Source organism: Drosophila simulans, chromosome X (genome assembly GCF_016746395.2).
Source record: "Drosophila simulans strain w501 chromosome X, Prin_Dsim_3.1, whole genome shotgun sequence".
NCBI classification, from domain to species: domain Eukaryota; kingdom Metazoa; phylum Arthropoda; class Insecta; order Diptera; family Drosophilidae; genus Drosophila; species Drosophila simulans.
The window spans coordinates 14,042,845-14,058,190 of NC_052525.2; the positions used below are offsets into that span (position 1 = coordinate 14,042,845).

The 15,346-nt window shown below is 40.4% G+C and overlaps 1 protein-coding gene across 2 annotated transcripts in view; it reads right to left on the minus strand.

Moving 5' to 3' along the window:
- Positions 1–435: 435 nt before the first annotated feature.
- The window catches only part of LOC6725952 (netrin-A), a 44,638-nt gene continuing 29,727 nt past the window's right edge, over positions 436–15,346 (minus strand). Inside the window, exons 3-7 of one of the 2 annotated variants that reach the window (XM_016172586.3) lie at positions 7,764–7,913; positions 7,515–7,667; positions 3,574–3,639; positions 1,174–1,546; positions 436–1,056 (exon numbers count right to left, since the gene is read on the minus strand). In XM_016172586.3, coding sequence (XP_016039304.1) covers positions 915–1,056; positions 1,174–1,546; positions 3,574–3,639; positions 7,515–7,667; positions 7,764–7,913 — 884 coding nt within the window. In that variant the 3' untranslated portion in view covers positions 436–914. Of the gene's footprint in view, positions 1,057–1,173; positions 1,547–3,573; positions 3,640–7,510; positions 7,668–7,763; positions 7,914–15,346 lie in introns of both variants that reach the window. The other variant, XM_016172587.3, reaches the window with a different exon arrangement.

A 15,346-nucleotide genomic window follows, 5' to 3' on the forward strand; every position in this document is an offset into this window, starting at 1 on the left:
ATTTATTTTATATTTATTTTGACAAATCAAACACGGAAGCAACCAAAACAAAAAATATGTGTTTGAAAATCGATAGACAGAAGTATTTTTTACGGTGTGGCAACTTTAAAAACTCCAAAAGGCAGAGATGCCACCTGGACAGCTGCCCGCCAACCAATTAAAATTCAAAACAAAGTTTGAAATATATTCACGTAAGACTGTAAAGCGCACAGACTTGTGCATACTAAAAAACTAAACTAAATTATGCATGGAATGCAATTTATAGAAACGAATGGTATTTTTATAGAGGAAAACCCCATTATTTGTTATTCAGAAGTATACTTTACCGTGGCAGCGCTTGCAAACGAATGGCAGCGCTAGCTATCGAATGGCAGCAACAACAATACCCCAGTGTGGCATCCCTCCAACGCCCGCCAAATATTTGAAATTCAAAAGTTGTGCTCTGCTCTGTACAATATTTATTAATTACTATTTTTGCGAGTCATGCATGCATCAAAGTGCTTCTTACACATAAATTATTGCTTACTGGCGCTCTGTTTGATTTCGAGGCGGCCCTAGTACGTAAATTGTTCACAAATGCTTAAACTGGGCTGACAGGAATCTTAATTTAGCGAATAATACAAGTCGTATATATAGATTACGTAGATTACATGTATAGATAATTTCGTGCGTTTGATTTCAAGTTATCAATTACCGATTGCTTTGTAACGATTGAAGTTAATTAAATAAATTAAATACAGCTAGTTTGATTTTAACTGCTACAAAATCGGTTAATTTGACATTAAAAAAAAACAAAAAAAAAGTGTTTAAAAGACAATGATGACACGATTTGATTGTTTTCTGCTGTTAATAATTTCTTAGCTCTAGAATCTTGAGACTACACGCAGGATGTGGTGTTGTAATTGGCTGGAGGATTACGCGCAAGTACGCGCTCTCCGTTGGAAGCGCTTCATGCGTCGATACCAGTCCTCCTTCCATTCGATTACGATCGAGTGTGGTCCGATGCCCAGGTATCCGGGTGGCGCCTCCGAGTCCCGACCCAAGATCAAATAGGATCTGTAAAATAAAATGTTTGTGATAAGAATACTGCATAGATAAGCTTATTTCGCTTTTCAATATTATCAGAACATTTTTGTCTTTTTCTGGACTGCTGTTATTCATGTAAGCTCGCACCTGTTTACTCTGATCTTGGGGCAGCGGCACTCCAGGTCCTTAGTCGGTATGATCCAGGTCATAGGACCGCGTTTTAGGGTTGTATTCGGCATTCCGTACACGTTCCCCGCGCCGCTGCTTTCGCCTGGCCTGCTGCGCTTGAAGACGGCCTGGATCTGCAGATCGAAGCGCTCCATTTCGCTGCCTCTGGGATTGGGATTGGGATAGTCCGCCGCCTGAAACTCGTACTCCCCCGTGATCGGGGATCGGGCCGACCCCGGCTGCACCTGGTCCATTTCGTAGTCCGCCACGTCGGGATCCATTGCGCGCCGTTGAGCTTCCCTGCTGACCGCCTCGCTGCTCGTATCGCGACCAATTACTTTTGCCATTATTGCTGTGGGAGAAAGAACTTATCAGTGATGACTTTCATTGATTTAAAATAAGCTGATTACTTGGCTACCTTCTTGCCTAATGGATAAGCCAAAAATACAAAACTAACTATTTAAATACTTGGTATAAAAGTCCATTTTTGTTCAAAAATACACTAGTTACGATTGGTTTTTTGCATTACTCGGCTAAAAATTATAGCATAGCAAAAAGAATTACCATTTTATACTCCTTATAACCAATACTAACCACCCCTTTCACTTTTAAACAGATTTTGTAAAATTAATTTTTGGCCAAATTTTCGCATTTTTTGTAAATTTCATCAAAATTTGCGAAAAAAGGTAAAAAATTAAAGTGTTCAAATTGGGATGACATTCGATTGCGTATTTAATTACGAACATAATGAGATATTATATTCCATATTCAGACGCATATATCTATAGTTATGAACAAAAACGGCTTATTTTCCAGCGGAAAATGAAGGAAAATGTTTTGGTAAAACAAAAACATGATTGGCTTTTCAGCTGCTAATCGAAACTATCAATTCCCATCACTTAATGCGCACATGCTAAACTTAATTTAATTATTATTAATAATATTTATATCTTGAAGAAAAGGTTAAAGTCTAGAACCAATTGTAAATGACCAATTAAATGTGCATATGTACGATATGAACAACCAACGATCAGTTGGTTTTCAGTATACACCTGTTACTGATTATGATCACTTGGTACCAAAAATCCAAAAATCTAACAAATTCGGCACAAAAACGCGTATTTTGTTTGATTTTTCGGTTTAAATTACCAGGCGAACAGGAATTCCAGAAGGTGACCAAAGATCAGTTGGTTTTCAGTATACACCTGTTACTAATTATGATCACTTAGTACCAAAAATCCAAAAATCTAACAAATTCGGCACAAAAACGCGTATTTTGTTTGATTTTTCTGCTTAAATTACCAGGCGAACAGGAATTCCAGAAGGTGACCAACGATCAGTTGGTTTTCAGTATACACCTGTTACTGATTATGATCACTTGGTACCAAAAATCCAATAATCTAACAAATTCGGCACAAAAACGCGTATTTTGTTTGATTTTTCGGTTTAAATTACCAGGCGAACAGGAATTCCAGAAGGTGACCAACGATCAGTTGGTTTTCAGTATACACCTGTTACTGATTATGATCACTTGGTACCAAAAATCCAAAAATTTAACAAATTCGGCACAAAAACGCGTATTTTGTAATGCAAATTGTTTGATTTTTCGGTTTAAATTACCAGGTGAACAGGAATTCCAGAAGGTGACCACCGATCAGTTGGTTTTCACCTGTTACCTGTTACACCTGTTACTGATTATGATCACTTGGTACCATCATTAAAATTTGCGAAAAATGGCAAAAAAATAGAATTTCCGTTTCCGAACACAGGTCGATAGGGAATTTTATTACGAATTCAACGAGGTATGGCATTTCACTTTTGGACAACTATTTTTAATGCTATTGAGAAAATACAGATTCTTTTTACCAAAAATAAACAAAATATAAATTGCCAAAAATCTGATATTTACAAACGGGGTTTTCTCCATAACTTGGCCAAAAAAGATATCACCGCTAAAATGAAGACTGTTTTGTGCTGCCAATAAACATAGATAACTATCCCTATCACTATTTTTATTATAATCAAAAATAAAATTTTTAACAAATTTTCGCATTTTTGATAAGGGGTACCATCATCAAAATTTGCGAAAAATTGAAAAATCCCAGAATTCCCAAACTTGAATGCAAATCGATTGGGATTTAAACAACGAACTCAGCGAGGTATGACATTCCTTATTTGGGTCATTATTTCCAATGTTATGATCAAAATAACAAAAATAAATATAGATTATGTGCGATAATTAAAAAAAAAAAGTTTGACTACTTTCGTAAAATTTGAAGAACTATTTTTGACAAACTTATTGAGTAGCGGTCGTATAACTTAAATAATGACTGATTTGAATATGTGACTGGTACAATTCTTAAGTGACTTAAAACTTACCGTAGTCTCTTTTGCAGAACTTGTTTAGGTTTAGCCTTTTGGTGCTGACTCTGCATTTGCCGCATTCTGAAAAGGCGAAGAAAAGGGGAACTTTGCTATTAGCCAGTGGGAAAATTATAGGACGTTCACACTGTGAGGTCCTCTGGCATTTGGCCATGTGCCACACACAGCGAACGAAGGCATTCACATTTCACAAATAAGATGAAGCTGAGCGAGGGGGCAAATGGATCGAAGTGATATTGTGTTAGAGGTTAATTGGGGGTAGGATTTGAATTGGGGTTCCTTTCCTATCCCTAAGATGCTATGTTGCCCGCCTCCTTTTCTGCGCCCCTGCCACCCATTTGTCCTTCGGATGGGGCATTCCACTCTGGTGTTTACAATTTAATTGCAAAATTTATGTCTTTATGGCCAATGCCAATTAGCAGAAACAGAAACAGTGGCAGCAGCAGCAGCATCAGCGTCGCTCGATCAATTTTACATTAAGATTGCCCCGCCCCCGACTGCCTATTTTTAATACAGAGAAAGAAAAACTGAATTTCTTTCATTAAATACATTTATAGTATCTGCCTAAAGAAGTAAAATGCCAATTCATGAGTACTCTGAGTTCAATTTTGTGTCAATTTTGATTAATTTCTCTCTGTGTACTTCGACTTCGTGCCTTGGGCCGCCTTTTGTGGCGACTAAAATTAGCCAAGAAGTTTTTTGTTTTGCCCTTGCTCTGGCTGCAAATCGCAGTTTGCATTGTTGTTCGTTCAGATCGCGCCGATCGCAATGTCAACGTAAACGTGACACAATTGAATTTAAACTCTCGATCTGTTCGTGGCATAAACATTTATATGAAATGAGTCGGGCGACTGATAAATCGATCGAATTTGAAGCCGTATCTAAAATCGAAAGCTGAAATGGCACTTTTCCCTTTCTTCTGGCTATTTATGGAGGCGTATTGAAGTGCATTTTCCCGATGCACTTAGCCAGCAAACGATATTTATCGCCGTCATTTAAAGATCATTAGCCACGCCCCGAATACGAACGAAAATATCCGAAAATAAAGCTGGGAGATTCGAAAATTCTGACTCATTATTCGGGAATCCCTCCGTTTGGCGAATGTGGCTGGCTATGTTGCACGTATGCCACATACATTTGTATGTGGGTGCTCAAGAAATGGAAGAAAAATAAATGAAAATCCAAGGTGCAAGATGTGGAAAATATCTTAAAGATCGCATCAACTAGCATAGATTTTATTCATTAACATTATTTGCAACTGATTGCACAAATCGGAAAACTTAAAACTTGTGTCAGCAGCACGCCTAACTTTAAATGCCATTCATGTAAATTGCGAGCAAACATAAATCTTCCGAAAATTTGCAAGTCATCAAATTAACATAACATTAAAATTGACCCACCCACGACCCACGACCCCTTGGCAAACACATTCACACAGTGGGCTGCTTTTCGCTGCGGGTGCAACTAACTTTAAATTAACTCAAACTTGGACAGAATTTTAAATTAATTTAATAAGATTATCAAATTATAAATTCATAATTAACATTCATGTTCGTGCTGAGTGTCGGCGGTGGGCGTGGCCACCATGGCTGGCCGCCCGTCCGCCCCCTTTGGCTGTGCCAATGAATAGCAAAGGACGAACTTTTTGCGTAGATCCTGTGTCTGTGTGTGTCCATTTGCCTAACTCAGTTCTTGGTTACAGGGAATGGAAAACTTTCCACCGACAACTTTTCCAACTTGCGCTTTTCTTTGCCGTTGACAAATAAATTTAAGAGGGGCAGCCTCTTTAAACGCAGCCCTCATCTCGCATCTCAGTGTTCGTCTGCAGCTCGATTTGCATTTTTGGCAAGATGGATAGTGATAGAATGGAGCTGAGCGGAGTTGGTCCTTCGAGCCGGAGGCAACTTGATGTGCAACAATTGGAGCCAGAAATTGATCCTAGTCGTCTGGCAGCTATTCATATCTTGTTGCAATTCTAATGGGTTTTATGGATTTGCACAACCCACCGCCTTGACTTTGGGGATACCAAGGCAGAAGCTTAAAAATATTCGACTTAATCTATGATATGTGGTTACTTAGTTGAAACGTTAAATTAATATTATTTTTCGAGCATTTTAATAATAAACTACGGCAACTCCTCTCCTTTTATAATTGCATATAATCAGCAAAAAAGATTTAATAGTGAATGCGATAAGCTTGAATCTTAGGACTCTGTCCCTTTTTCGTCCTTTTCATTTGGTCACTTGGCAGTGACAATGTGACTCTATTATGATTAACTCGCCGCTTATATTTCCTGTGGCTGCTTAAGTTGCTCAGTCAATTTGTCATTGTTTCCACTTGCAGCTGCATAAACGGCTCATCTTTAGCAGCATCCTGTCGTCCTGCGGACGCCCAACCACCCACCGTTCGGCTATCCTGCTGTGACTTCGCCTAATGCCTTGAGCAAATAGTTGGGAGCAATTAGCGGCGGAGGCAGAAGCACTAAACTCGCCACTCGCCACTTGGCTCTCGGCTCTCGGCACTGGGTACTGTGTGCACTGGACATTGTGCGACGGCGAAGTGGGCGGCGACTGCTCTTCTTGATGCTGCTGCTGCAGCTTATTCATGGGAAATTAAATAAAAAACTTTTTTAATACATTTGCTTTGCCAAGTTTCGCCCGCTCTCTGTCGTTCTACACTCTTCTGCTCCTCTTTACAGTTCTATTTTCTTTTCGTTTTGTATCTTTCTGTGACGTTTCTTTGGGGTCTTCTGTGTTGTTGTTGCCACTGTTGCTGCTGTTTGAATACCCTGCAGTCGTAAGTATCAAGGGTATAATGTGCTAGGGCTGATAATTTTTAGGACAATTTTTAAATTCAATTAAATTAAATTATAATGGAGTTCTGTACAGATCTGTGCAATCAGAATTACGAGTATATATCAAAAAGTATTATATAAAATATTTCTAAATTATAACCAATTTCATTATAATGTCATTTTATTTTATTTTATATTAGATTTTATTACTAGATTGTTGTTTTACACAATAATTATTATTTGTTTTTTTGTTTACATATTGGATATCAAAAAGTCTTTACTGTGTACTCAGTTTTGTTCTTTTTGTTTTGTCTTGCAGTTTTATTGCAAAGTTTATTTTGCCGCGAGAGCGAGAGGCATTGAGCGTGCGAGTGAGAGGGCGCTAGAACTGGGCTTAGTATGATTTATGCTGCGTGGCGCATTTTGTATGCTTGTTGCACTTCACCACACCCCCCCTCCTTACCCATCCCCTTTTTGACTCTCCGGGGGCTCACTGTACTTTCTTCGCCACTGTAACTAAAAGTTGCGTGCAAACATTTGCGTTGTCTGTTAAGTGCCGTTGTCCCCGTCCCCCGTTTCCCGTTACCGTTCCCGTCCCCTTGCCCCACCCCCCTTGCCCCTTGAGCCGCTCCTTGTTTTTCCGCTTCCACTTTTCCTGACCGACAACCGACTGCACTTTAGCGGATTTGTGTTTTCTCACCCATTTTAAAGGATTACAAAGGCGAGCCAAACGCCACGGCAAACTATGCGCCTCCTTCGTCGCGTTCTTAATACAGTGAGTCCTCGCTTTGGCGGAATTTTGGCACTTGAGGTAATATATTTTTAAGAAATAAGTAACAAGAGCGCCACCTAGTTTTCACTAGTGCAGAATGATCAACAATATCATCAAGCACTCTGTAAATATTTAACTTTTTATGACTAGTATATAGAATTTATTGCATTTGCACGTATCTTACAGTATCACAGACTGGTCCTCTTGACCGGGAGTCCACTGTAACCGCTGATAAACAATACTACCAGTTAGCATAAGCACTCGCAACCGAATGCCAAGGTGGGGAATGTGGGAAGCGGTCGGATGCGGATAGTCGGTTAGCACAGAAAACACAACAGATAGATATGGATATGAGAGGTGGCACTTACTTACCCCTGCCGCCCTCGGTGCGATAGTACTGGGACTGGGCGGCCATTCCGGCGGCGCCGTTGCGGTCGCCACCAGATCCTGGAGAGGATTCGGGCTCATCCGGCTCGGGAGCGGTGTTTTGGGTGTCCAGCATGTTGATCATACGCGGTGGTTGTTCTGCGAGAATACCAAAAAAAGAAGTGGTTATTACAAAATGCAATATTTTTATAATTTTAATACGATTAGTTTGTTGGGAAGTTTGGGCATACTCACTTATGCAGGGGGCGATGTGGGAGCGACTTTGCTGGTAACCTCGAGCGCAGCGGTTGCAGGTCAGTCCGGTGACCCCGTCCTTGCAGGGACATTGACCGCTGGTGCTGTTGCAGATCTTGCCAGATGACCCGATCGGGTGGCACTCGCAGGCTGAAAATGAAGGGCGAAACGAAACGATATAGTATATTAAGTATACAGTTGGGACGCCTGAAACACATAGTGCAGATGTGGATGGATTTCTTTTTTTTTCAGAGCGTGCTGAGAGCTTAATGGACATGGTCCGGCACTTCAAAGACCAAACGGCAATCGCGAATCGCCACCGGAATCGCAATCGAATCGCAATCGCCAATCTGGTCCACTTGAGTCTTTACTTAAAGTCTTTCAAGTTCTGATTTCAGCATCATCACGTTGCCGGTGCACGGTGCATTCACCACAGATACTACGCGGGATTTTGGCCCCCATCCCGACGGCAGCAGATTCGTTTATGAGCCGTGGAAATGTACATTAACAGATACGATTACCGCCGAGTATTCCGTTCAATTCCGCCCGTTTATGTATGGATGTACATATGTGCACTCCGGCAAATTGAGTGCACGCCACCAGTTAACGGCTGTCCGCCGGATTCGTTCCTTGTCCGTTTCTTGTCCGTCCGCACACGGTTAATTGCAAATGAGAGTGCAAACGGGACTGCCCACCATTATGTTCCGCCTACTTTCTCATTTTTTGCTCTTGCAATCAGTATGCACTCGAACAATGCAATTAAATTTATACCCAAACTATAATAAGTCCATTTAAGCACTATCTGAAGTACTTTTAATACCTTTCGATATCTCGCTTTCGTTGAATATTATGTTGGTAATAGAGTTTTTCAAACCTAAAGCTGTTTGATTTACTTCAGTGCTTTAATACATATGTCCAGCTTGACTTAATCCTGTTTTATATCTGTGAAATTGTAGATAGACGGGATGTAAGATCCGTAAAATATATGGCATATTTATTTTTCACAGACCCTCTTACATTTCACTTAGTTTTAAGAAGGAAACAACCGGGAGGGGATTACTTCTGTCATATGTGTCGTTTTCAGACTATTATGAAGGACTTTACAGTTGTTTCTTCAGCTGAGCCTGCTCCCTGTGGGTTGTTTAGTTAATAAGCCGCTTTTGGCCACATTTAATGGGTCTTTGCGCTGGCTCTTGGCCAAAAGCTGTTGCATATTTAAAGATTTAACTTGTGCATGACATTGGGAATGGAGTGCCCAGGGGGGTGGGAGGCAAAGGTGGGTGTCAAGTTCTGAATACACACATCTATGGCATTTAACCCATTAGGATTTGGTGGCAGAAAGAAATATTTCTTGAAATTAAATGCATTTAGAATATTTAACATGAAATATTAGATGTATTTTTAACACCATTACTTTGTACATGGGTGTGTGTGGAGGTTGGGACCAGCTTTTAACACTTGCAACTAATGGGTTAACTAGGCGTACAGTTATCCCTCTGTCCTGCTCGTGCAATTCCGGCCTCTCGCTTCCACTTTCATATCCCATATACAGACATACACCGTGTTGCGTGCGTTCGTGCAACATTTGGTAATTTAATCCGATTTACAATAAATTAAATGCGATTTATATGCACACAGTGACACATCCGGATGATAACAACAACAGCAGCAACGGACAATAATAACTTGCAACAACAGCAACAAGAGCAACAATTCCGTGTGTCCATTGTTGCTGCCTGCAGGGCGTTTCATAGTCGCCGAACGAGCACAGTGGGGCAAAATTGCATACATCCATACAAAAAAAAGTGTTAAAATATGATTCCCTAGCTAGAATGTATCTTTAGTTCTTATAAGTGATATAATCGGGATATTTTTGTAGTAGCTCCCTTAATAATAAGTTTTCTATAGTCCCAGGATGTGGCATTAACCTATGTACCACTGTGCCGCTTACGGTGGGTTTTGGGGGCAACAATATGACAACAATATGCGAGTTGTGTGCGCCGCGCTATCTGCGAAGAGCAGAGTGTGGGCCAGTTGGATAGGAATGGGAATGGGAATGGGCATGGGATTGGTGTTGGGATTCGGATTGGGATGTGGTCCATGGACCTGGGGCATATGGGCCATGGAATATGGGATATGGGGATGTGGGACTTGGGACTTGCAGCTTTTGGATATTGTTAAAATAAGCAAGCCAGAAAAAATTGCGGGGAATGCGAGCGAGCGAGCGAGTTCATTACACATCCCATATCAGTGCACGGCATTGGCATTGGCATACATACACATACAATACACCATATATCCCCGTATCCGGATCCCATCTGCTCCGGATCCCCGGTGCATTCCATATGCTCCTCCTCCTCTGTCCGGATTTTCTTCTCATTTCCCATTTGCGCGTAGGTTTCCCTCTGTTTTCATGCCCCGCTTTTGGCTCTTTTCCTCGTTTGGTCCATTGGCCGTGATAAAGATTATGAATTTTCATTATGGCCAGGCCAACAGATCCCTCTGCATCCCATTCGATTGGCTTCATTTTCGAATAGTCGAGTGTGGACCTCCCCCGATAGCCATTTGCATTTCTATTTAATTATTGAGTCCACAGTTGCATCGATGATTCAGGGTAGAAGCCCTTTCACCAGAGATCTCCTTTTAATTTAACTCGAAGTGCGACCCAAATTTTGGCACAAAGAGCAACTGCGAACGAGTCATTCCTTCTGGCTTATCCACAGATCGATTCGGGTCAGGGACTCCCGAAATAAATGAGCTCCTAATGAGCGGAGTCCACCAATGAATCACTTGAACCACTGACTGACCGACTGGCCATTGGGTAAGTTGTGTGGAGGCCAGGGATTCCAGTGAAAGTGAATCAAATCCAAAGTTTACAACTTATTGCTCACTTTACTTAAATTTGAATATTTGCGTGTTTCGTGGAAACTCTAAACTAAAGGGAAAACATTCATTTGTCTGTACTTTATCGCCTCCTGTGCACCATTAATATCATGCATGTATGTATGTTAATCGAATAATCTAGTGAAACAGATGATTTAAGGCCATTATCCACTCATTAGATCATTGATTTAACACGAATTTCTCGCTGCGCACCGATTCAAAGTTACCTCATTCATTGAACGACCTATTAAACAGTTGAGTACACAGAAATAAATGTGCGTATGTGGCGAATACAATATAAGTACATATACATATATATATCCCATGTTTATTCACATTTTCAGGTATGTTTTATGGCATCTGCCAGGCATGGATATTTTTAAATCAATCATTCGCAGTACGGCTGGCATTCATTTGTACGAGTATATAGTATATGAAATGTACGTAGTGTGTTTTTGCACTCCAATCCCCTTGACCTCCGACCCTTTTTTGCATTTATGTTCGACAATTTTCCGGCTTTGAATATTTCGATTTTATTTGCCCTGGCCGTTTTTCATTACCAAAGAGTTAAAATGGATGATGGATTAAAATTGTTGCAAATAAATGAGAGAGAATGCCATCCTGTTTGCTACTTTGCCACCACGAATATGTTATTACACTTTGAGTGCGATTTCGCAGGTAGCCTTGTGTTTTTCTTGGCTCTCGCTTCCTTTTTCCAGGGCAACGGAAAATTAATTAAGCAAACCACCCACTCGCGTTCACTCAAACAAAAAGTACTAACACTGGGCCTAGTGTAAACATCATAAAGCAAATCAAGCGCAATTTGTTATTGTTTATTTCAACTTTGCGCAAGCAAACCTCCCAATTTGCCCCCATCCAAAAAAGAAAACAAGAAAAAAGCAAAAGGAAAACCCCACTGACCACTGGAGGAAAGTGCGTTACATAAATTAACGGCAAAACTCTCTTCCTCGGCCATCAATTGCCATAAAATATTACCCGAAATTTTCTAGTACAACAGCGACGACGAAACAAGACGGAAAAACAGAAAAAAAAGTGAAAAACGAAAATTGTTAGCCATAAAGAGCACAGCTGCCAGAAGTCAGTAGTCAGGGGGCTATTGTTGATGCTGCTATTTGTTATTATTAGCAAAAAACAAAAGCCCAAAGAATCGTGCAATTTTCCAAAGAAAACCAAACAGACTCCGCTGCGGCCAAAGAAGAATTATGAAGAAGATTTCCCAGACAAAGTCTGCCGCGCCATCGGATGATTTGCAGTGAGAGATTACACCTGACCAAGTGGGCGGAGATTCGCAGATCCAGCCCATATAACACTAACCAGACAAGATCGGCCGTATATAAGTACTACACATATATACATATGTGCATATATATGCATATGAATATATATATATATATAGGAACTTGTGCATTCGAGGAAAAGCCATTTGCTACTTATTAGCTGGCAAAGGAAACATTTCGAAAAGCCAAAAATTTACATTTTACATTTTAAAATATTCGAATATTGAAAAATCATTCAATTGAAATTATATTCAATGCATTTGTGCATTTGTTTGGGTTTACAAGCATGAGCTCATCGATATAATTTTAAATGCACTATTTATTTGCATAATTTTATTGTTTGTATGCCAGAAATAAACGCTATTGTCGATTGTTTAATAGTTTCGATTTATTTCCCATGAAAAGAACACAAATAAAGTTAGTTTTTCTTTAAGAGAAATTGCGTATTTTTGACTAATACAGTCATTCATTCTAAAAAATCTATACATTTATGGTAAAACCGCTGTCTAAATTTAAATATTTATAATCAAATTCATAACTTTTTGATCTAAATGATTTTCAAACTTATACGAACTCAATGCGATTATCCTTAAAGGCCAGGATAACATTACACATTCAATTATTCGCACACATATCGCACATATCACACGTCAATGATTCACTCGAATGATCTACCAATTGCTCATGAATTCAAATGAGCCATTTGATTTGGCCCGAATGCCTGGCAAAAACCGGTCCAAAAAGGCGATTCACCTTTGCCATCGCACTTCACACTTGAGTTTAAGCCGGCGGGCGGAACTTTTCTTGGGTCTTATTAATAAATCAAAGGCTCCGCGCGACACTCCAGGAAAAGTTGCTTTTCCTCGCCGCTTCCTCTTCTACATCCCCCCTCCCCCCCGCCATCAATTTTCCTGGGCGGTGGAGTAAAAAAAGTTTATCGCGGTTGCAACTGGCGCAAAGTTCGCTCAACTTTCGTTCGCCGTTCAAATGAGCAAAAAGCCTCTTCTCGTCTTGCTACAATTTTCTGTTGCATGTACAAAGTTTTCCATTTGCAGGTGGGGAAAAGCTGGTAAAAGGCTGGGAAAATCGACTCAGGCCGACAGGCGGACGGGAAAAAACTTTCCGCGCATTTCAAATTGTGCGTTAAAGATTGAGGCGCCTGGGGAAAATCGAGAGGAGCGGTGGAAATACGTAGGCGGGGTAAACAGATCTGAATGGGCCTATTGAAAATCAAACGACGCGCAGTAAAGTAGGCAATGTGTAGCCGAATTGTTGCCAAACTCCCGCTACTTCTGGCCGAAAGTGCACCGTTTCGGAAAATGATTTTCCAACTGGAAAAGTGGGTGGTGGTTGGTGTGAGCGAAAGCGGGTGGCTGGTGAAATGGCAGCGCCAATTTGACGCTCGAACAATTTGCACAGCTTTAAATGTCGGCTCGCATGCAAAATGTCATAATTCAAATTGGGCAGCTTTGCCCTCTGTCCTTTCAAAACTGTCCGAGGATTTGGGGACACTTCGGTTCTTGGGGGCTAAACGGTGCCATAAGCTCATATGTACACTGAGAGAAACAGAAATACACCTATTCATTTTCTGCAGTACTGATAAAATCAAGTTACTCCATTCTTTGGCTTAAACAAATCAATCAAATCGGCCCAAAATGAACTTCACTTCTTAAAATTCCAAGCGCATATCCGTTTCGTTGTGCTGTCTCAATACAACCCCTATAAAACTCAAATGTTTCTATCAATATTTTTTTGTACTCTTCTGGCATTTGTTTAGCTATGTCAAAAATTGTTCAAAAATTGCCTGTGTTTGTGGGCATGAACTTTTATAGCTTTGCCGGCAGAAAATTTGTCACGGGGCTTAGTTTTTGGCTGGAACCACCACCACCACCGCCCACTGGCTCTGAAATAGATTTTTCCGGCTTAGTTTGGCGAAGCCACCTTGCCATGTCGTATGATAAATGCATTTCGCGCTGGCATTCCAAAATTTCAATTAAGTTGCCGAGCGACCCTCGCAGCGATAACCTTTAACCTTTAAGCGATTCGCCACAGTTGCATCGGCGCGTTTTATGAAATTCTAATGATGTTTGACTGATTCCTGCTCCCGGATTCCTACCCCACGTAAATAATAATGTCCTTGCCCAGCCTCCCCCATTTTCCACCGCATTTTCATGAACTTTGGGCAATAAAGAAACTTTTCCCGTCTACGTGTGTGTGGCATTATTTTAATTGCCGCTCCTGCTGTTTTCCATCCATGTTATATATTGCTGTAACATTTCGCACGTGACTTTCTGATTTTATGGCTTTTAATTTCACGTATTTAGTTACGGATAATGTTAATTGTATTCCAGGGCACGCCCAACGCCCCCAAAACGCCCCATTGACACATGCGAATCCGTTGAGTCTTTTGTCATCGTGGATATGGCATCTATGAGTTCCGGGCAGTTGAAAACAATTGGTAGGCATTCAATTGTATACCCTAATTACTGGGCGATGATAAACGTTTATGGCAGATACGACAGGATAATGGATATTAAAAGGATGTCAACACACAGGGCATCTGATACGGAAATGTTGAGTTCAATTGGGGTTTTGAAATAAACACTTTGGAAATATCAACTTGATTAGTTTGAAAAGTATACAAACTATATATAGAACTATTAAACTGAATTAAATGTGCTACCAAAAGTATCTACACTTCACTATCCTTCACTACAACCGAAAGTATCATTTCAATCGAGAAGCAACTATATAAATAGCAAATATTTCCTACATTTTGCTCATTATTTGCAGAGCACACAATCTGCGATTTGCACTTCTTGTTTTTATTGCCCTCATATGTGGCATGCAGATTTAATGATGTCAACGATGGCGATGGGGCAAAAAGTAGAGTATACTTTTTTGGGGTTCTGGCAGGAGGGTTCAGATTTTAATTACCAAAAGAGCAGTCGTTGGGGCAAAGGCAACACATGCAGACAAGTGTATGAATAACGATTCGTTTACGGCCAGGATGTCGGGATGTTGGGAAGTCGGGATGTCGGAATGTCGGATCCTCCCGTTGGACAAATAATAATATGTAATTTTCCGGTCATTGAAACATTTGCACAAATAAGGAAATTGACTGAAATGACTTTGACAACACGTGTCCGTATCTATGAGTTTGCATCTGAATCTAAGTCTGTATCTGTATCTGCATCTACATACAGCTGTGTGTAATTTCGAATTGCAAATACCAATTCCACAGCCAACTCCTACATCCAACATTTCCATCCCAACCAAACTCTCCGTCTAGGCGATGAATTATGGCTTTGGATGGCGTTTGCTCCATTAGACTTGACTTCGAGCCTTCCTCGAGTAAATCATTTGAATATTTAAATTAAATCAACTTCAAATTCAAATTCA